At 42.7% G+C, this 23184-nt stretch overlaps 1 protein-coding gene across 1 annotated transcript in view; it reads left to right on the top strand.

Moving 5' to 3' along the window:
* Positions 1 to 23184, top strand: part of KLHL3 (kelch like family member 3) — a 118266-nt gene that overhangs the window by 84999 nt on the left and 10083 nt on the right. The window contains exons 8-12 of the mRNA XM_052643643.1: positions 5368 to 5517; positions 16828 to 16945; positions 17388 to 17585; positions 19329 to 19430; positions 22642 to 22770. Of these exons, the coding sequence (XP_052499603.1) occupies positions 5368 to 5517; positions 16828 to 16945; positions 17388 to 17585; positions 19329 to 19430; positions 22642 to 22770 (697 nt within the window). The remainder of the gene's footprint in view (positions 1 to 5367; positions 5518 to 16827; positions 16946 to 17387; positions 17586 to 19328; positions 19431 to 22641; positions 22771 to 23184) is intronic.

Here is a 23184-nt window from a genome sequence, read left to right as displayed (position 1 = left end):
TGTTTGCTAAAATTTTGTTGAGGATTTTTGCATCTATGTTTATCAGTGATATTGGCCTGTAGTTTTCTTTTTTGTGTGTTGTCGTTGTCTGGTTTTAGTACCAGGGTGATGGTGGCCTCATAGAATGAGTTTGGAAGTGTTCCTTCCTCTGGAATTTTTTGAAAGAGTTTTAGAAGGATAGGCATTAGCTCTTCTCTAAATGTTTGATAGAATTCTCCTGTGAAGCCGTTTGGTCTTGGGGTTTTGTTTTTTGGGGGATTTTTGATCACAGATTCAGTTTCAGTGCTTGTAATTGGGTTGTTCATAATTTCTATTTCTTCCTGGTTCAGTCTTGGAAGATTGAACTTTTCTATGAATCTGTTGATTTCTTCCAGATTACCCATTTTATTGCCATATAGTTGTTCATAGTAATCTCTGATAATCCTTTATATTTCTGCATTGTCTGTTATAACCTCTCCTTTTTCATTTCTAATTTTGTTGATTTGATTCTTCTCTCTTTTGTTCTTGATGAGTCTGGCTAAAGGTTTGTCAATTTTGTTTATCTTCTCAAAGAACCAGCTTTTAGTTTTATTAATCTTTACTATTGTATCTTTTATTTCTTTTATATTTCTTTTTGCTCAGATGTTTATGATTTCTTTCCTTCTACTGATTTTGGGGTTTTTTTTGTTCCTGTTTTTCCAGTTGTTTTAGGTGTAAAGTTAGGTTGTCTATTCAATGTTTTTCTTGTTTCTTGAGGTAGGATTGTATTGCTATAAACTTCCCTCTTAGAACTGCTTTTGGTGCATCCCCTAGGTTTTGAGTTGTCATGTTTTCATTGTCATTTTTTTCAAAAAGTTTTTGATTTCCCTTTTTATTTCTTCAGTAACCTGTTGGTTATTTAGAAATGTGTTGTTTAATCTCCATGTGTTTGTGTTTCTTACAGTTTTTTTTTTTTCAGGTAATTGATTTCTAGTCTCATAGCATTGTGGTCAGAGAAGATGCCTGATAGTTTCAATTTTCTTTAATCTACTGAGGTTTGATTTGTGACCCAAGATGTGGTCTGTCCTGGAGAATGTTCCATGTGCAGTTGAAAAGAAGGTGTATTCTTCTGCATTTAGATGGAATGTCCTGAAGATATCAATGAGATCCATCTCCTCTAATGTTTCATTTAAGACTTGTGTTTCCTTATTAGTTTTCTGTTTTGATGATCTGTCCATTGGTGTGAGTGGGCTGTTCAAAGTCTCCTACTATTATTGTGTTACTTCCAGTTTCTCCTTTTATGTCTGTTAGTGTTTGTCTTATGTATTGAGGTGCTCCTACCTCGGGTGCATAGATATTTACAGTTGTTATGTCTTCCTCTTGGATTGATCCCTTGATCATTATGTAGTGTCCTTCCTTATCTCTTATAATCTTCTTTATTTTAAGGTCTATTTTGTCTGATATGAGGATTACTACTCCAGCTTTCTCTTGCTTCCCATTTGCATGGACTGTATTTTTCCATCCTCTCACTTTTAGTCTATATGTGTCTTTAGGTCTGAAGAGGGTTTCTTGTAGACAGCATATATATGGGTTTTGTTTTTGTATCCATTCAGCCAGTCTGTGTCCTTTGGTTGGAACATTTAATCCATTTACATTTAAAGTAATTATTGATATATATGTTCCTATTGCCATTTTCTTAATTGTTTGGGAGTGAGTTTGTAGATCTTTTTTCTTCTCTTGTATTTCTTGAGTATATAAGTTCCTTTAACACTTGTTGTAAAGCTGGTGTGGTGGTACTAAATTCTCTTAATGTTTGCTTGTCTGAAAAGCTTTTTTATTTCTCCATCAATTTTGAATGAGATCCTTGCCAGGTACATCTTGGTTGTAGATTTTTCCCTTTCAGTACTTTAAATATATCCTACCATTCCCTTCGGGCCTGCAGAGTTTCTGCTGAAAGTGTATAGGGTTTCTCTTAAGCATATGGGGTTTCCCTTGTATGTTACTTGTTGCTTTTCCCTTGCTGCTTTTAATATTCTTTCTTTGTGTTTAGTCTTTGTTAGTTTGATTAGTATGTGTCTTGGTGTGTTTCTCCTTGGGTTAATCCTGTATGGGACTCTTTGTGCCTCTTGGACTTGATTGACTATTTCCTTTTCCATGTTGGGGAAATTTTCAACTATAATCTCTTCAAAAATTTTCTCATACCTTTTCTTTTCCTTTTCTTCTGGGACCCCTATAATTTGAATGTTGGTGTGTTTGATATTGTCCCAGAGGTCTCTGAGGCTATTCCCAGTTCTTTTCATTCTTTTTACTTTATTCTGCTCTTCAGAAGTTATTTCCACCATTTTATCTTCAGCTCACTGACTCGTTCTTCTGCTTCAGATATTCTGCTATTGATTCCTTCTAGAGTATTTTTTATTTTTAGTAATTGTGTTGTCTGTCTCAGTATGTTTATTCTTTAATTCTTCTGGGTCTTTGTTAATTGATTCTTGCATTTTTTTCTATTTTGTTTTCAAGGTTTTTGATCATCTTTACTGTTATTATTCTGAATTCTTTTTCAGGTAGTTTGTGTATTTCCTCTTCATTTATTTGGACTTCTGTGTTTCTAGTTTGTTCCTTCTTTTGTGTAGTATTTCTCTGCCTTTTCTTTTTTTTTTTAACTTATTGTGTTTGAGGTCTCCTTTTCCCAGGCTTCAAGGTTCAATTCTTTGTTCCTTTTGGTTTCTGTCCTCCTAAGGTTGGTCCATTAGTTTGTGTAAGCTTCATATAGGGTGAGATTTGTCCTGAGTTTTTGTTTGTTTATTTTTCCTCTGATGGGCAAGGCTGAGTGAGGTGGTAATCCTGTCTGCTGATGATTGGGCTTGTATTTTTGTTTTGTTTGTTGTTTAGATGAGGCATCCTGCACAGGGTGCTACTGGTGGTTGGGTGATGCTGGGGCTTGTGTTCAATTAGTTTCCTTTGTATGAGTTCTCACTATTTGATACTCCCTAGGGTTAGTTCTCTGGTAGTCTAGGATCTTGGAGTCAGTGCTCCCACTCCAAAGGCTCAGGGCTTGATCTCTTTACAGACTGTTCTCAATGGATTTCCCTTCTTTGCTGAGCTTCAAAGCTTGTTTTCCTAATAGGCAAAGTCCAAGGTCACAAGCAGTAAGTGGAAAAGGCGAGGTGCGAATACAAGTCTGCCTCCCCCCAGAGCCTGTGCTCTACACGACCCAGTGGCATATGACGACATCCACAAGGAGACAGCATGAAGGAATTGATTTCTTTTGGCTGTAGTCAAAATATCTTTAAAATACCAGGTATAAAACATTTTCAGTCCACCAGATGCTTATTTAATTTTGAAAAATCAATGTCTATGAAGCTGCTCTGAGAAGTAGTTTTGTGTTTGTTAATGCCTAGAGATATTCTTGAAAAAGCAGAAGCCAACTTCAGGCCACAACAGGTAGAAACTGAGAAGAAAAAGGCTCTCTTCTCTAATACTTGGTCATGAAAATCCTGATTCATTCTTGCAAAAATTGTACTGGATCATCACTCAGATATCTTACCAAGAGTTCAGTCTAGAAGTCATATGAGAGGGAAGACTGACCAAATCAGAAAGTACCTACAGAATGGTAACTGGAATGCTGGGGCTTCTGAACTTCACATAAGGAACGACTGAAGTAGCTGGGAAATATTCAGCCTTCCAAGATCTTGGCAGCTAAGAAATAAAAGGCAGAGGGAGGGAGCGCAGAGTAGGAACAGCACCTAGGCATGTGCCCATAGGGGTGGCTGTCTGAGGTTCCTGGGAGCAGAGGGCAAAAAGTCTTGTGACTGGACAAAACATCTTTATTAATCAAAATAGAAACCATTACCATCAACACATTTTTGCTAGTGAGAAATAAGTTTGTTTATTCCTGTAGCGTAAAAATCCATGCTTCAGGATTCAAAGAACTCTTGGAAAGCGTTTTCTGCCTCCTGCTGGTGGTGGCAGTGTTTTCCCTGCAAAAAATTGTCGAGATGCTTGAAGAAGTGGTAGTCAGTTGGCGAATATGGCGGATGAGGCAAAACTTCATAGCCCAATTTGTTCATCTTTGAAAGTGTTGGTAGTGCGGTGTGTGGTCGTGACTGAGTGTTGTCATGGAGAAGAACTGGGCCCTTTCTGTTGACCAATGCTGGCTGAGACATTGCATTTTTGGGTGCATCTCATTGATTTGCTGAGCATACTTCTCAGATGTATTGGTTTCACCAGGATTCAGAAAGCTGTAGTGGATCAGACTGGCAGCAGACTGCCAAACAGTGACCATGACCTGTTTTTGGTGCAAGTTTGACTTTGGGAAGGGCTTTGGAGTTTCTTTGTGGTCTAACCACTGAGCTTGTTGTTGCCAGTTGTTATATAAAAGCCACTTTTCATCACACATCACAATCCAATTGAGAAATTTATTGGAAGTTCATTGTTATTGTATAGAATAAGAGAAGACGACACTTCAAAGCAATGATTTTTTTAAAAAATATTTTTGGTCGGCTCATGAGGCACCCACTTATCGAGCTTTATCACCTTTCCAATTTGCCGAACAACCATAGAGTGCTTGGCATTGAGATCTTCAGTAACTTCTTATGTAAATGTAAGAGGATCAGCTTCGATGATGGTTCCCAGTTGGTTGTTGTCAACTTCCGGTGGCTGGCCACTGTGCTCCTCATCTTCAAGACTCTTGTCTCCTTTGTAAAACTTCTTGAACCATCACTGCACTGTACGTTCATTAGCAGTTCCTAGGCCAAATGCATTGTTGATGTTGTAAGTTGTCTTCACTGCTTTACAACCCATTTTGATCTCAGATCACTCAAATTTGGTTTTTGTCTAACATCATTTCTATAGTCTAAAATAAATATAAATAGCAAGTAATTAGTCATTAGCAAAGAAAATATAAAGCAAGAAATGCACATTAAAATGATGTATAACATAACCACATTTATCCAAGAATGTATTCCAATTCAAACAGCAAAGTTCAGCAATGCAAAACTGCAATTACTTTTGCACCAACCTAATACATTCCAGTCAGGGGGCATGTGGAAAGAAGCCTTAGGGACAATAAATTGTCTTTATATTATTTACATTTACAAGAAAATACAACATGTGGGGTTGTGGGATACTTTAATATGCCTGCCTTGCATCTTACAGATGAGGAAACTGAGGATCAGAGGAGGTAAGTGGTAGAGCTGGGATTTGATGCCAGAGCTTCATCACTTACTCCATTGCACTCTTGAGATGCAGGAGGTGGGCACCAGGTTATAACTCTGGACCTTGGTCTTGGGGTTTGAGACAATGTGATGTGGGAATGGATGAGTGTGGGAGCACAGGAATGCCTCAGCCCGGGAGATGGCTTAGGAAATGGGGCTGAACTCTGCCCCGGGATCACCTGTGGGTTATTACCTTTAGACAGTTGAAGAAGAAGCTTTGATAAAGAATAACAACACCTGTAAGGACTTCCTCATCGAGGCCATGAAATACCATCTGCTCCCTCTGGATCAGAGGCTCTTGATTAAAAACCCAAGGACCAAGCCCAGGACTCCAGTCAGCCTGCCCAAGGTAAGTCCTAGCCCACTACCAAGAGTTGAGACTGTGACCTGGGAAAATGGCCTTGCACACCTGCCTCCAAGTCTCTCCTCACCCATGGCTGCCCCGCATCTCAGTTATATTTAGCACCTAGGAGATGGAGTCTGCTGGTTCTTCTCGAGTCTGCTGGTACCTCTCTCTTCCAGGGTCTTCCTTTCCTAAGAGTGTCAAGGTAACTTTCAGTGTCACCAGGGAGTTTTGAGAAGAACTCAAGCTCTTGTCTTCTTCTCTCTTTCTTGTTTCACACCAGGGTTTGGGCTCTGTTTCATTTGGAAGCAGAGGAATGGCTGTGCAAGTTTTGACTTAGTGGTGGCCACAGTAATCCTCTCTCTAGGCCATCCTTTGAGTCAGAATAGCCCTAGTCTAGTTTCTCCCCTCACCACAGAGCCAATAAAGACAATTAGGGCTGCCAGAGGAGAGAAGGGCCCTTGAGGAGTCCGACAGGTAATAAGGCAGGGGAAAGGAATGGGGGAAATGAAAGCATGTGAGGGAGCCCAGGGGGAGGGAAGGGTGAGCATAGCAGGGAACCATGATGGAGAGTCTATGCTGGGTGCTGGCTGCTCTGGTTCCCTGTGAGTCCCCTTCTCTCCCCAGTCCTCAGGTCCCTCACCTCCAGAATGAAAAGAATGCTGCAATATATAGTCTGTAAAGTTCTTTCTGGCTTGGTATTTGCATCATCTTTCCAGGATCCTAACATACGAAGTCTATGGGGGAGGTCCCAGCCAACCCAGGAGGAAGGGTGGAGGAGAGGGGTGAGTCATGTTGGCTCATCCATTACAAGCAGGTGAACTCGGGGGTTATGTCGACCCTCATGTTGCCCTCTTCTTCCCCTTTGTGGTTTGCCTTACTCCTCACCTGCTGCTTCCAGGAAGGGTTTCACGGGGCTCAAGAAGCATGTTGTCCAAGACTCAATGTTCTCTCCATTCTGTTGTTGTGTGACACCAGATCATGGAGAACATAGTGGCTGCAATGTGAATGTCCCAGATTATAATAGAAGCAGCTGACATTATTGAGTACTTACTGTGCACCAGGCAGTGAACTGAAGGTATCACACAGAAGGTAGAAGTAATTATCCTAGTTCAGCAAGGAGGAAGCTGAAGGCCAGAGATGTTAAGGAACTTGCCTAAAGTCAACATAGCTAATGTGGTAGAACCCGATTTTGAATTGAGTTTTTCTCCCCCTCCAAACCTATTCTTGAACCCATACCATCTTGCACCTGCTCCACCTTTGTAAACCTGAGAGTTTTACCTACCTGTTTGACACCTGTTGCCAGTGCTGGCTAGAAGGGGAACTACAGGGCATGGACTGCTGTCTGATAGACCATTTGCCTTACTGCATGTTGATGTGTTTTGTTTTGTTGGAATATTGCATTGAAATGTCTTCATGTTTTTCACAGTGAAAATAACTTTATTATAGAAATATGTGCTCATTGTAGGTTATTAAAAGGATACTGCAGTTTGGAAATAAAGTAAAAACCACCTGAAACCCCTCCACCCAGGGACAATCACTTTGGTGAATTTCTTCTGGACATATCTCTGCACACTTATTCACAAATAAATCAAAACACACACTTTTAGATAAATGGACTCTTGCTACACAGATTGAAATCTTTTTTTTGTCTACTCAACCAAGTGTCACAGACTACTTCAGTGTTATCAGTATGGGTAAACCAGCATTTAAATTGTAATGGGGTACAGCATTTAATTGTATTTATGTACTGTTATTTATGTGCTGTTATTTATGTAACTATATTGATGGGCCTTTCAATAATTTCCATTTTGAGATATCTAAACATTTATATGTCAGATATCCTTTTAAAGAGGGCATCTTGTTTTGGTTTGCTTTTCTTTAGCTGTGAGTAAGGTTGATCTTGGTTTCATGGGATTTTTGACATTTGTTTTGGGTGGGGCATGGAACTTTTCTGTTCATGTCCTTTTCCCATTTTTTTTTTGTTGGACTGTATGTTTTTTTTATTAATGGTTTTTAGATGTGCTATTAAAAGAGTTTAGGTCTTTGTATGTATTTTAATATTTTTTTCCTTAGTTTTCAGTTTGTCTCTAAATTTGTTTATAACATTTTGAAATCCTGAAAAAATAATAGGTAGTCAAATTGATCTGTCTTCTGCCTGATGCACTTAGAATTGGTTTTTGTGCAAGGAGTGAGAGTAGGAATTCAGCTTTGTTTATATGGTAAGTCATGAGCCAGTTGCCTCAAAGTTATTTTATTCAATAGTCTTCCTCTTTCCCATGGACTTGAATGTCACCTTCAATTATGGTCTGAATTTCCACCAGCTTTGTTTCTGAAGAATACTGATTCTAAGGTACACTGTTGCATTGTTTTGTGTGCAGGCCGTTTCTTACACCCTGGGTTTTCAGCTGGCCTTGTTGCTTGTCTGTGACTTTTCTCTTTGGAAGCTGAGTTTCTCATCCTTTCTGATATCAGGGTAATGATGTGTTTTCCTGGTGAGTGTATTCTGGAGCTAAGGAAGTGGTGCATCACTGGCCCATTTTCTTTGTGTGGTAACCATAGCCAGTGACCTCTCCTTTTTATAGGCTCCCCATCTGGGTGTTGCCACATACACCCACACACACAAAAAACAGTTTTGAAAATCAAAGCCAAGTGTGTGTCTGGGCCTGAACTAATTAGCCCGACCTCCGACCTCAGCAACATACCTTGTGCCCCTTCCCAGATACTTTGTCTGTAGTTGAGCAGAGTCCACCCCTTGTTTCAGGAAGCCAAAGATGTCCCCATGTTGCCTCTACTCCTTGAGAACCATTTATTTTCCAATGAAATGTTTAGATTTCTGGGCACATAGCCTTCTACAGGCGACTGGAACCATGATTTCCTTTGAATCTGTTGTAGGGACTTAAAAAAAAAAGGCATGGCTACTCTTTGCCTCGTTGTTCCCCCAGCTTTAATCTTTGAATGATGTAAGATTGTATTGTCCACCCTGCTTCTCAAACTCTTACTCCTGTCACCACTGTGTGGGCACTTGAATTAACAAGATCCCTACTGCAGGGTTGAGGAATGGGGTGTGCTGAGGGGAGCTGTCGCTGTGAAGATTATAGACTGAGCTCATTAAACTGTGACAGAAATAGGTCAGTGTGGTCTTATCTCTACTCTACAGAGTTCACTCAGAGAGGTTAAGTGACTTGCCAAGTTACACAGCTAGAGAGTATAGAGCTGGGGTTTTACCAAGGTGTTCCATTACAAATTCTTGTGCCAAACTGCCTCCAGGAACAGGTTTTCAGGTTTTGGTGGCAGATGAAAAAAGATTCTTTTCTTTCTCCTTCTTCTATTTTTTTCTTTTTCCTTCTTTCCTCTCTTCCATTTACCCTTTCTTCTCACCTTCCCTTCATTTTTCCTTTCTTTTTTTCTTTTTCTCTTTCAGCAAAATATTCTTTCATTACAGCACTATAATATCTCATTCATCTTATTAAAAGATGCATTTCTAATACATTTATTTCTTTAAGTCAAGACTTTATATTTTTAGTGCACTTTTAGATTCATAGCCAAATTGAGGGGAAGGTAGAGATTCCCCGTATACCTTCTGCCTCTACAGTGTGTAGCTTCCCTCATTATCAACATCCCAGATTATTTTCTTTTAGGTTTATTGAGGCATAATAATTTATTCACAGTAAAATTTGCTTTTTTTTAGGGATGCAGTTTGATGAATTTTGACAACTATACACAGTCATATAACCATCATCTTCATCAAAATATGGAATATTTTAATCACTCTAAAAAATTCTCTTGTGTTGCTTTGTAGTCAAGCCCCTTCTCCCACCCCCACCTCCTGATAGCTACTGATCTGATCTGATTTCTGTCCTTACAGTCTTCTCTTTTCTAGAATGTCATATAAATGTCTTTATGCCATATGCAGCTTTTTGATCTTGCCTTATATCTCTTAGCATTATGCTTTTGGGATTCATCCATGTTGTTTCATGCATCAGGAGTTCATTTCTTCTTATTTCTAAGGAATAGTCCATTTTATGAATGTGTTATACTTTGTTTATCCATTTTTCAGTTGATAGACGTTTGGTGTCCAGTCTTTTGGCCTTTACAGATAAAGCTGCTTTGAACAGTCACTTATAGATCTTTGTGTGGACATATATTTTAATTTCTCTTGGGTAAATACATTCTTTTGGGAGTAGGATTGTTGGGCTGAGTGGCAACTATATGTTTAACTTTTTAAGAAATTGTTAAACTGTTTGTTTAGATGACGGTGCCATTCTGCTTTCCCAGCAGCAATGTATGTAAGTCTTTGTTACTCCACTGTCTCACCATACTTGTATTATCTATTTTTTAAAAATAAAAATTGGCTATTCTAATAGGCATGTGGTCACATCTCACTGTGGCTTTAATGTAAATTTCTCTGGTTATTGATGTCAAACATCTTTTCATGTGCTTATTTGTCATTTGTATCTTCTTTGGTGAAATCTGTGTTCAAATCTTTTCACATTTAAAAAATTATTTTCTCATTATTGACTTCTAAGAGTTCTTTATGGGTCCGGTCAACTCAAAGTCTTTGCTTTTGACCATGACATGGTACTAACCCCACACAGATGTTGGTAGCAGGTCTAATTGCCGAGCATGTGCCAGGCACTGGGCTGAGTGATTTACATCTGTTACCTCATTGGATTGTGAAGCCTGTCATCATCCTCCTTTTATGCATGAGGAAACTGAATCTTGGGTTATGTCACCTGCTTGCTATGTATTATTATCACTTTCTGCATTATAGATTACCATAACTTTGGTGGCTTAACACAGCAAGCGTTTGTTATCTCACAGTTTCTGTGGGCAGGGATCCTGGAGGGGCTTAGCTGTGTTGTCCTGGTGCAGGACCTCTTGTTAGGCTGTAGTCAAGCTGCTGGTTCGCACCGCAGTCCTCTCCAGGCTCGTTTAGGGAGGATCTGATTCTAAGCTCACTCTCGTGGTTGCTAGTAGGCAACAGTTCCCCACCCCATGGCCTTCTCCATAAGCTACTTGGGTGTCCTCAACACATGGCAGCTGACTTCCCTCAGAGTGAGTAATTTCTACAGTAAAAGAATGGGAAAGCTCGCCCATGACGGGAGCTGTAGTCTTTTAATAACCTTCTCTCAAAGTGATATTCCATCACCTCTGCTATATTTTATTTGGTGGGAGCAAGTCAGCAAGTCTAGCCCACACTCAAGGGAAGGGTGGTGATTAGGTTCCATGTCTTGAGTGGAGGAGTACCAAAGAATTTGTGATGTGTCTATAAGCATAGCTAGTAAATAGCTGAGCTGAGATTTAACAGAGTGATTCCAGACCGTGCCTCCACACTTTACAAAAGCATTTTAGCTGAATACTGGGTAGAAAGAAACCCAGTTCTTACCCTCTGAGGACTTTTAAGAAATCCTTTTGAGAAAGTGAGGTAGAAATATAGAAGTGCCCAAATGAGGAAGAAGAGAAGTTAGGAGACAATGGGGCTCCCTGAAAGAGTGGCCACAGGAATTCCAGGGGCCAGCAGGTTTGGGCTTTCATGAGTCCAGTCCAAGTTGGCTTTCTGACAAAGCTGACTTTGAGAAACTAAGTGGTGGAGAGAGATTTGTATTGTTTCCAGCAATTCTCAGCAGTGAACTGTTTGCCAGCCAAATCCCCTCCCTGGAAGAAGCAAGACTCTGCCTTGAGATAGCTGCAGAGGCTAATAAGGGATTTTTTTCTTGTGCCTCATACACACTGATCATACTGAGACATTCAAGCCAGAACAGCTAATAGCCTCATCTGAGCTCCCACACATTCACCGCCCAGCACTTTCCCCACGGCTGGGTTGCCATGGACAACTAGGGGCTGTCTCCCAGACACTCACAACACTCCTACATTACCATGTGCTGCAGATGGTAGCAGAGAAATGAGATTTCAGGAAGATGGAAATAAACCCTTTAGAGATGTACTGAATGTGGCACTTTTCACTGTCATCTCAGTTCAGCTGACATCTCTATTAAACTTTTAGATGACACCAGAAGCTCATTTGGGCTGATAGTGGGTGGCTTCCTCCTAGGTTGGGCTGTCCTGCTTTCGGAAGATAGTGTTGCCAAGGCTTGTTGGCAGGGTGGGTTGGATGACTTCTCTCCTGGGCCAGGCCGGTGATTGGACACTGCTCTTCCCTCATCTTGATCCTTCCAATAGACGCAGGCTGTACCTTGGAAAACACTCTGGGGTCCTGAAAAAGCCCCATCATTATCCCTGGAGTTACTGGTGCTCACTCTCCCATTCACAGATCATAAGTATCCTTTTCTACCATTTGTTGAGAATCTGTTTTTTAGCAACTGTTTTAAATGGTAGTAATGATTCTGGCATTGAGCTAATAATAGAAGCTAACATTTAATGTGTGCTGTTTACCAAGTGCTGCAGTAAATGACTTATATCATTTAAGCCTCCTGACACCCATGGGGGAAGTATCCTGTCATCCTGGTGTTTTAGGTAGTGGAAGTGAGCTTGGCAAGGGTGAGTGGCTGCCCATGTTCACACAGTGAGTTAGTGACGGGGCTGGTGTTTGAGCACAGGTGTGTCTGGCCCCAGAGTCCATTTTCCGCTTGTGCTCTCCTCTCCTGGATATTGCTCTTGCATTGCTGCTTCTCCACCCCTCATTTCTGCATCCTGGCTGTCAGTCCTTGCCTGGAGCACCTGTTGCTCAGGAACCTGCTTGGGACAAGTCTTCTGCCTCAACCTCGACATGCTCCTTCGGATGAATTTTTGGTGTTAGCCCTGCGGCCCCACGCACCAGGGTAAGAGAGACTCACTTCCTGCCCTGGCCCGAGGGACCGACTGGCTGGGCCTGCCTTCTGCCCAGCTCACCGGTCGTGGAAGAGAGTTTGGACACACACTCTACCTTTGCCTGTGAACACTGTGCAGAGCCTAGTTCATTCCACTCACCTGAGCACAGAGTCTACGAGTTAGGGTCTGGGTCCGGCTGGGAAGTTCTGCGCTGTTCACTCACTGCCCTTTTTCTGGCCAGTCTCTGCTCGCTAATGGCTCTTTGTATAGAGCAGTTGTTAGATCGTAAGGAGGGGCAACAGCCTTGGCTCCCAGGTCACACTGGTAGAGTCAGACTCATCCAAGTGAAAGAAATAGTATGATGTGTTTTTGTTTTTAAAAGCCATCTTGTTATGCTGGGAGTGCAGTTTCCTTCCTAAGAAATCAGATAGTCTTTCTATGGTCTCTCAAACATCCCTGAAGCAAACGACCACTTGGCTTTCTAAAATGAGGGTGTGTTCCTTGGGAGTCTATCCAGTAGCTGTGCCCTGTCGAGTCTGGCTCACCAATGTTGTGTCACCCAGAACTCCCTCCTCCCCAGGGGATCTGCAGCCTTCTACACAGTGATGACTGAGACTTGGAGTCAGGGCCCTGGGTGCCCTGTCGGACTCCCAAGTACGCTGCTGACCTTGAATGTGATTAAGTTCGGTCTAGCATGATTGTTAGCCTGGAACCAGTTCTTTATTTTGTGATTCCCATATGACCACTGATAGTTCTTAACTCAGAGTTAGTTACCTTGAAGGATAAATGTTAAAAATAGTGGTCATTAAACAAGCTGATTTGATTCACTAATTTGTATTAAAGACATTACACATCTTTAGTAAAGTAAGACTTAGGATGTTGGGGAAAGAAAGAAATAGGCCTATTGAACTCTTTGGGCCTGAGTTTTTCTGGAAATGTCAAATGTGGGCTTACAAGAAAGAACGGATCAAGTCTCTTCTTGCCCTGACAAACTGTGGTTTCTTTAAGTAGCTGGAAGTTTACAGTTTCAGAGATGTAATACACATAGACTCTGGGGAATACTCATTTTTATCTAATTGGTTGCTAAGTTCAGGTATCTATGGAAACAACTATCCATTAGTAGTCAAGATAGGAAATTTGTTCTTTTTTACACTGCGCAATTACACGGCAATGAGCATAGTGCTCCATGTATGATGGTTTTTTGCAAGACCTGCCATAGAAATTGGGTTTCTTATGCTTACGAGAGAAGCAGAAAGCACACCTATTCCTCCCTCTGCCTTGAGCTGCCTCCACATTTTCAGAAAGCAATGATTTGCAAAACCTTATAATTGCTCTTTCCAGATCATTGTACAGCCTCTCACCAGTGGTTTTATGAGCTCAAAGGTAAATTTATTTTGAAAACCTTCTTCTGTATCATTTTTGTCTGTGTACATCAAATTTTTGCATTTCTTTAATATTGTTTCTGTGTTACTATGGAAATTCTCAGAGACAAGTGCTGGATTTTCTCCAATATGAATGTACTGATATCTCCCTACTTTGGTGGAAGATAGTTTCTGGGACATGGTTAAGTCACCCGAAGCTTTGCCTTTTTTTTTGTTTATGGCAGAAGCTTTGATAGTTGCTGCAAAGAATTGATAGCTTCTGTCTTCTGGTGGTTGAATCAAAAGATGGGAAAAGCTCCCTCTTTCTCTTTTGGTTTGTTTTCCTCAAATTCTGTCCCTAGAATTGTAATCTGGTGTCCAACATGTCTTAATCCAAGAAAGAGATATTCTGGCTATTTTTTTTTAAAAACTGTGTTTTTTCATTTAACTCTTTGTATGTGGTCTTTACTATTCATTTATTCTAAATAAATATCTGAGTCATTACTTTTACCTGGTACCCTAAGGCCCAAGGATTATCTTAGTAATTGAGGCAGATATTTTTTTGTTGTGCTGGCAGGGCTAACTGTCTAGAAGGGAGACAAAGTTACCAGACAGAGCATAAAATTGGGCACTCTTAGTGGGAGAACCCTGGGCGTATGTGATCTTGGGGAAGGACCTGTGATTCAGCTTTCGAGGTCAAGAGGTTCTCTTGGAGGAAGTGATGTGTAAATTGAGACCTGAAAGATAAGCAGGTGTTAGAGGAGGGGAATCAGATTGGGGAAGAGTATTTTAAGGAGAGGAAACAACTTGTGTGAGGATTTTGGATACTTGAGGTCATTGCAGAAAGAAAGCTAAAAACTAGTTTTATTCCTACTTAGCCCCAAAATCAGATATCAAAGAAAATCCTTGAAATGGTTTGACTTCATTTTAACTTGACCAACTCAATACCAGAAAGGCAGTACAAATTCTAGGTATGTTTATGAACTCAGGTCATTCAGCCCTGGAGGAAGAAGTTGGGCATTGTCTGAAGTTTGCCAGGAGGCTGTGTTCATTAACGTCCCCTCTTGAACTGTCCGTGGATCTCAGCCAAGAATTACTGATAGGAAATAATGGAGAATTCTGCATCTCTCTGAAAAGGACTGCTCCTGACAGAGAGCAGCAGACCTCCTGAGCAGAGGAAAGTCAAATGCAGAACATTTATTTCTGGAGGCAACAGCATCCCTGAGCCTGGACTATGTGTCCTGGGTTCCTTTGGGATAGCCCAGAAGTCAGAACTGAATTCTGAGTTTTTGAACACTGGTCACTCACATTTGGTCACAAAGGAGCTGCAGACTAACTCTGATGACCATTGACCACCCACATGGGCAGTGGGTGAGCCTGATTCTAGAATCCTGGGGCATAAATAATTGATCTTGAGCAATGGTGGTCAGCCCTGTATCTGTCTCCCTCTATGGTGGATAATGTTCAGCTGAGGGGTGTGCTCCTGTGTGTTGACACAGATTTCGATCATCACTCTTCTCCCCAAAATCACTTTGAGGAGGAGTAAAGAACACTATGATAAGTATAATGGCAAAAATGGTTCATGGCACATCATCAGGAAATCCCTATATTTGTAGGAGGAAAACAGTGGTTATCAAAGTGTGACTCTTCGAACTGCAGCATCAACATCAACTTGTTAGAAATATGTATTCTCAGGCCCACTTCAGACCTACTAAACCAGAAACTCTGCGGGTGAGGCCCAGCAGTTTGTGTCTTAACAAGCCCTCAAGGGGATTCTGATGCACACTGAAGTTTGAGATCCACTGGGGTAAATAAGACAAGCCTCAGGTAATGAGAAGATCCTGTGACTTATATTGATTGTTTGCCCGTGACTTCATCTCTTTCTCTCCACTTAAGAAAGCATATTGGAATGAGTGAGTGAGAGTAATGTCATTGTGGGACACCCATGAATTTTGTGTAAGCTTATTGAAATATGTAAAATTTTGTTAACTCTGGTGCTTTAATTTTTATTTATTAATAGCTCATGACAATTGTCATAGCAATGGGGATACCACAATGGAGTGATGACGTTCTGTTGCTACAGCCAAAACAGTGACTTTCATTTTCTTGTTTGTTTTTAAATACTACATCCTACACTAAGAAATATGCCTAAATTGCTTTCCAGGAGACACATACATGTATGTATAACCAGAACAAGTATTTCATGAGATAACATCCTTGTGGTATTTTCTGTGCTGTTCTATTAAAAGTGTGCTGATTGAAACTTTTTAAAATTGATTTCATGACCCACCAAAGAAATGTGACCTGCAGTTTGAAAACCATCGTGTAGTGAGCTGTCCTGGCATAGACCCTGTCTTTAGAGTGGGGAAGTGAGTAGCGGAGAGGGCCTGCCTTCACCTCTGTGTCAGATGCACTTGGCTTTCAGTCTCTCTTCTGCTGCTCTTAGCTGTGTGACCCTGGGCAGTTTCCCTATATTCTCTGAGCTTTACTTTCCTGACCTATCAGTGTGGATGGTAATATCTGCCTCACTGAGTTGCGATGACAGAGGAATGACAACATACTTCACATGATAACTGGCAGTGGTAGCTGCTACCCTACTTGTAGAAATAGTACTAGTAACATTATTTTTCAGAACATCATCAGTTACATACATCTTTGTGGTAACCACCACAAAACAGTGTTTTACAATTTTTTTCCCATACTCCAGTGAATAAGTACCCCCTACAGTCTATTCATTCAAAAATATTTTTGAATGAATTTTATCTTAAAAATGCATCCAACTTCTATACTCTATTCTAAAATACATTCATATGTTGAGATATATATATATGAATATTTTGTTTCAATATAAAATTTAGTCTCCTTGCCCCCGGTCCTTAAGGACATGCAGATGGTAGAAGATGCCCCAAGTGGCCTCACATGGCCCTAATACAACTGGGAGTAGGGGCACTTGGGAAGCATAGACTTAATGATTGTGTTTCTGTGGGAAGATGTTCACTAGACTTTTCTTGAATATTCATACTTGTTGGTGATCAGGGGCAGCATCTTCATGTGTGTAGCTCTGTAAACTGGCACTTCAGGTCATCCATGGACCCTGAGCAGTGAGCCTGTATGTAGCAGGCGTTGGTGACCCATAGGTCTGGATGTTGGGGCAACCAGCTAATGTCCACTTGTCTCTCTGGAGGTCATGATCGTGGTTGGTGGCCAGGCACCCAAGGCCATCCGCAGCGTGGAGTGCTATGACTTTGAAGAGGATCGCTGGGACCAGATCGCTGAGCTTCCCTCCAGGAGATGCAGAGCAGGTGAGCCGCATGGTCTCCCGGTGAGCCGCATGGTCTCCCAGTGTGCCGGCTGTCCCTAGCTCCCACTCCCACCCTGCAGGTCTCTGCAGGGTGCTGAAATTCTGCTCCCTGTTTCTGAAACCATTGTGCATTCCACACTCCCTTCCTTTCCCTTCCCCACCTGCACACTTTCTAGCTGTACCTTCTGGGGTCCGTTCTTACGTGCTTAGGGACTTTAGGCTAATGCAAATATTTGCTTGACACAAACAAAATTAGCAATGCAAATCTGAGAAGAAATCCAATGAGTCCCATAGTGACTTCCAAATATCACAAGTTGAAGATCACCTTCTCTGTTAAACTATCAGTATTTATATGCCTGCCCCATTCCCACATTGTCACTTATCGAAATGTGAGTCATCAGCTGTTTGAGATGACCTTGATGCCTTGATTTCCTGTGCCTCAGGTGTGGTGTTCATGGCTGGCCATGTGTATGCAGTGGGCGGGTTCAATGGCTCACTGCGTGTGCGGACAGTGGACGTGTATGATGGGGTGAAGGACCAGTGGACGTCCATCGCCAGCATGCAGGAGCGCCGGAGCACGCTGGGTGCAGCTGTGCTCAATGACCTGCTCTATGCCGTGGGGGGCTTTGATGGCAGTACTGGTAGGTCCTGGACTCAGTCACCATCCAGCCTGAGACATGCACTCCATGTTACTCTGGTTTGAAGCTTCCCAGGTGGCACAGCAGTAAAGAATCCTCCTGCCAATGCAGGAGACATAAGAGATGCAGGTTTGGTCCCTGAGTTGGGAAAAATCCCCTGGTGTAGGAAATGGCAACCTACTCCAGTATTCTTGCCTGCAGGATTCCATGGACAGAGAAGCCTGGCAGGCTACAGTCCAAGGGGTCACAAAGAGTCAGACACAACTGAATACCTGAACCCACAAGCCTGGTTTGCTCAGCCAGCTCTTGGGCCAACCTTTGGTCTCTCTGTAGCTACTGTCCCAAGAGCATACCCATCCTTCCCCGCCTCCCAGCTTGTGTGTCAGAGTCACACCTTCCTACACACACAATACCATCCATGTGCTCTCATTTCTAGGTTCCAGGAAGTACCCTACCCTCAGAAGAGTCCCTTTTTTCCTTTCTAGTGTCTGGGAACTCATTTATTCCACAGATAAAACATAGAGCAAGCTCAACTGGAGGGTGTCTTGGGACTGTGATCTGAACCCTCTGCTGAACAGACGGGAGAGCTGAGGTTCAGTTGTGGGAAGAGACTTGGCTTGAGTCACACGCCTTTCTCCATTGCCCTTCCTGCTGCCCCACCAAAGCTGTGCAAGGCTGTGACACTGCAGAAGCGTCTCCTTGCTCCTGGTGTTCATCTCGCTCCAAAGTCAGAATCAGAAACTATTAATACTAGTGGACATGGACTTGGAGAAATTATCTTACCTCTTCTTCTATCTCCAGGTGGAGGTCTCTGTAAACACTTGACTCTTTTGGTCCCCAGTGACATGAAAAACAATACACTTTATCCCTCTGAAATTTCATTTCTGTCTTCACTAGTTGGTAAACTTTTGCAACCTTCTCTTTGCCTCTTTCATGTAATTCCAAGTTATATAGCCCCTCCGGAGGCTGCTTCTAGTGAGGGGGACTGGGAATAAAGAGAACAAAGGATAGTGGGGCATTGTTTCTTTTAGGCATTGCTTTTGACTGCTAGCAGAAAACCTGACTAAACCATAGCTTAAACAAATGAGAGCTTTTGTTTTACTTGTGAAACAAAGTCAGAGGTTGGCAGTTGCTGACTTGGTTTAGTTGTTCAAGGATCTTGGGCCAAGATCTTGCAGAGTCTCTTAGACTTGTCCTCATGGTCACAGGGTGGCTGTTATAGCTCTTGCCAAAACGTTTGTATTCCAGGTAGCAAGAAGTAGTGGGGTGGGGGGAAGGGGTCAGGGCTGAGAAGGGGGGCTCTTATCAGATAATCAAAGGCTATTTCAGAAATCCTGCTTAGATTGCATTGACTTGGTCACCCCCAGCTCTAAGGAAGTCTGGGAAGACAAGTTTTCATCTTTCTAGCCTCTAAAATTGAGGAAGACAAGGGGAAAGAAGGTTGAAATAGGTGTTCAGTGAGGCAATCTCAGGTATTTAGTCCATTCTGTGGTTTTATGATTTACTTTAGACCCTCATTCTTCTCACAGCCCACTCTCTAGGTCAGGTCTTAGTGGTCCCCTCAGACAGACACTGCAGATGTGTTTATGGAGGTGCCATGGGATGCATGGTGAGGCAGAGGTATTGCTGAGTCATATTCCCCCCGGTTTTCGGCCCCCAGGTCTGCACTCTTGCCCCATCCTCACTCTCAGCCCAGCAGGGTGAGGCCTGGCACCATAGAAACCTCACGAGTCGCTTGTCTCCCAGGCCTGGCGTCGGTAGAAGCCTACAGCTACAAGACCAACGAGTGGTTCTTCGTGGCCCCGATGAACACGCGCCGTAGCAGTGTAGGCGTGGGTGTGGTAGAAGGTAAGGAGTGACAACGGACAGCTTCTTTTCCTGCCCTGGCCCCCGGGCCTTCTTCCAGTGTCCTGGCTCTGTTCCTCTCCTTACTGCCGAGTTGGATACTAGTATCCTGATTAGCGGATGAGAGGGGTTGAGACTCAGAGAGGTGTAGCTACTGGCCCAAGGCTAGAAATTAGGTGAGCTGGACTGGGGGTACCAGGAGGAGCCTAGAGGGAAAATGCTGGGCTCTCGTTTTGGCTATTTATCTATATTACAAGATGGGAAGTCCAGAGTCAAGATATAACCCAGGAGTACAGTGTGTTTGGGAGGGTGAGAGTCAGTTGTTTAATCAATTTTGTCCTCATACTTTATGTCGAGGATTGTCAGCAGAGACCTGAGTGAGGTGGGTGACTTTCCCCAGTTTTGATTAGTCACTGAAGGGAAGGTTGGTGTGGGGTCCTGCTCAGTCAGGAATGACGTGTGTGGTGAGGTAGGAAGAGGGGTGCGTTCTGGGGCCTGGCTGGACAGTGCACTGGAGCGCCAAGTGCCTTCATATCCAGTTTCTCGTTTTGTTCCTAAAACTCTCTCGAAGGAGAAGGGCAGGACTTGGATTTCCTCCACTCTTCAGAAGGGGAAACTGAGTCCCAAAGGAGTAATCAGTGTGCCTGTCCCACACTGGAAAAGAGCACAGTCACTCCTTGAACCCCAGTCTCCAGGTTCTAACTCAGACCATTGGCAAATGTTATTAATAACTGAGAGAAGTTTTAGAAATATGTATGATTTCAACATATTAAACCATAGAGTATTATTTGTACTCAACTGTTATACTTCACAGGACAACACTGACTTATTAGCCTGTCCTGAAGTGGGAATTTAGTGGAGAATCTGTGCATTCACACAGGTACACAGGCATTTTCTCTTTCTCACGTGTACACACAGCTCACACGTGTGCTTCGGGGAGAGTGTTGGGCAGGGAGTTAGACATTAATAGGAATGTAATTTTCTCTTGCTGCATCTCTTGGTCTGTACCAGTATTACATAGTTTAAATTTTAATTTAAAAGTATATTGTTCTAACACACAGAACGAGTCACCTTAGTGAGTGCAAGGATTTTGTCCTCCTACCAAGATAAATTGCTTCTTGCAATCTCATCCTCCTGGTGAAACAGAAATTGATTTGTCTGCCAAGCATAACTGCTTTGTCTAGCCACCTTCCCATTTCCCCCCTTGCTCCTTAGTCAGGAATATCAAACAATAGTGTAGGGGTTAAAAATAGCATATCCCTGAAAGGAGAAACCTTGAATGGGTATTTTTTCAGCTGACATAGGGTTGAGATGGTTGATGGGAGTTAGAGGAGATGCCTTCATGGCGCTCATCAGAAATATTCCCCCTGACCCCCTTGACAGAGGCTTCTGTAAGCATGTTCTGCATGGCAGAAGTGCTGTGTGGTAGCACAACCCGTAAACACGGAGGACAGACTGGGGGTTTATTTATCTTCTCCATCCTGAATCTGAAGCTATTTCGGCTGCCGCCTCCCTCTCCTCATCTCCTTACCATGACGTCACAGCCTGACCGACAACTGGGGACAAAAACAGGAAAACCAGGATCTTTAGCTACCAGCTGTCCTGAAGAATCTCTACATAGAAAAAGGGACAGTGAGGCTGAGAGATGAGGCAGAAGCTCCCAGCAGAGCAGAGATGGTGTATTTTAGAGACTGGGATTGCCTTCAGGAGCGTCTTGACTCCTCCACACCCCTGGCCTGTCTCCTCCCTTGTGATGGATAACTGGCCAGGCAGGTGGTTACCTCTGAGCCAGCACACACCCCAAGAGTAGCTTGGGTCCTGGGGGAGCCTGTCTGAGTCAGGGTTTTGCTTTCTGTCTCAAGAGCAAAAGGGCCGGTTGAGAGGGCTCTTGAGGCAGAAAACAAAACCAGGCTCAGTGATAGAAGAAGAAATAATTTTACATTTGATGCAGTAAAGTCTTGATGGTAAAACATTGTTCTTAGCCTGAGAATCTCTTTCTGACTTAAAATAATTGCAGATTTTTCACATGTTGGTTGCATTCTTGGTGTGTCTCCATTAAGAAAGTACATATTGACCAAAAAGAAATCTTTTGATTAGGTAACCTTTTAAGTAGATTTGCATCTGGTGGTATTTATTTAGCCTGCAGCTAGTATACATCCTTATTATACACTTATTACAGTGTAGATCCTTATTATAACTCCAGGGTCCCCCATAGAACTGAGACCTCAGATGAAGTAGGACCCCCACACCCAACACACACACACACGGAATCCCACTGCATTCTAAGACTACATGTTAAACCCAAATGTTCAAATCTCTCTGGGAGAGCTCAAATACCAGTTTCCTGCCCCTTGCCCAACCTCACCACCATCCTTAGGCCAAAATGATGCTCTTCGATAATAGCTTACGGTACTTTATTTTAAAAATAGGTGATGGTCAGCAGAAAGTAATACAATATTGTAAAGCAATTATCCTTCAAATTTTTTTTTTTAAAGTTTAACTTGAATGTAATCCAATAGATCAATATTTTTCTTTAGGATTGCACTTTTTGTTTTTGGTTAAATAAATCTTTGCCTATTCCAAGATAAAGAAAAAAAATAGATGATGGTACTCCGAGGTTCTTGTGCATGGCTCAGAAATTGTAAGGGGATCTTACAGCAGATCAATTCCAGCCACTCTAGCCCAGAGTACACACAGAGCACTCCATTCACACGCTTTGCCTGCCTGGGTGGTGGATAGCGTACAAAACATGGTGAAGACAATGTTTGGGTTCCTGTTGGAGAATATCTTTCTATATTTGTTCTGTTTGCTGTTGTGAGCCTTTAGCCAGAAAGTCTGCCAGCCTGGCTGCAGCAGGGGCCCTTAAATTTTCCATCTCCCCAGTGCCTTGTTCTGGAGAAGATCTAATATAGTTCACCAGTGAGAATATGTTGAGCCCTGGTGATGCCAGGCCATAGCTTTGCACTGGGTGTTTGGGGTGCTTTTTGAGATAAAGCTTCTGTACTGCTTTGAGGAGGAGCCCAGGGCTTCAGAGGAAGTAGGAGGCAGAATCATGAAGGATGCTTGCTCTGTTTGGTCTTCCTGGGGAAGGAGCCCTGAACCCTGATGGAGGTGAGGGTGTGCTGGTGGGTTACAGGCGGAATTTCAGCTACGCTCCAGTTCCATGCCAGGGTCTGAAACACCCTCCCACCCCTGGCCATTTTGTCTGTTCCAGGGAAGCTGTATGCTGTCGGGGGCTATGATGGGGCCTCTCGCCAGTGCCTGAGCACCGTGGAGCAGTACAACCCAGCGACCAATGAGTGGACATATGTGGCGGACATGAGCACTCGCCGCAGCGGCGCAGGTATGGGGTGGGGTAGGGAGTTGGGGTTCAGGGGGCAGGCTGTGTTTGTTCTCACCAGTGGGTCTGGAGGCCAAAAGCTTAACGTTCTACCTTATTTTCCCTCCCTCTTGTCTGCTTTCAGTGTATGTAATCCCACTCGCACCTTTGCAACGAGTTAACCTTTCTCAGGGGGATCCCTTTGTAGAGAACCAATGGGATCATATTCCCTTCATTGTCATCTCTTCCATTTGTTTGGAGCTGTCCACATCTCTTGAACGTGAAACTTGCTGTGTGCCAGGTGCTGTCCTAATAAGCACTTTCTATGTCTCATTTATGTTTAATTCTCATCACAGCCCTGCAGGGGTTCACAATATAGCTCACACAATGTAACTCCACTCAGCAGGTTTAGAAAGTGAGCCATCCAGGGGTTAATTA

This window comes from Budorcas taxicolor, chromosome 7 (genome assembly GCF_023091745.1).
Source record: "Budorcas taxicolor isolate Tak-1 chromosome 7, Takin1.1, whole genome shotgun sequence".
NCBI lineage: Eukaryota > Metazoa > Chordata > Mammalia > Artiodactyla > Bovidae > Budorcas > Budorcas taxicolor.
The sequence above is the reverse complement of the archived record's forward strand: the minus strand, read 5'-3'. Positions and strand labels throughout refer to the sequence as shown.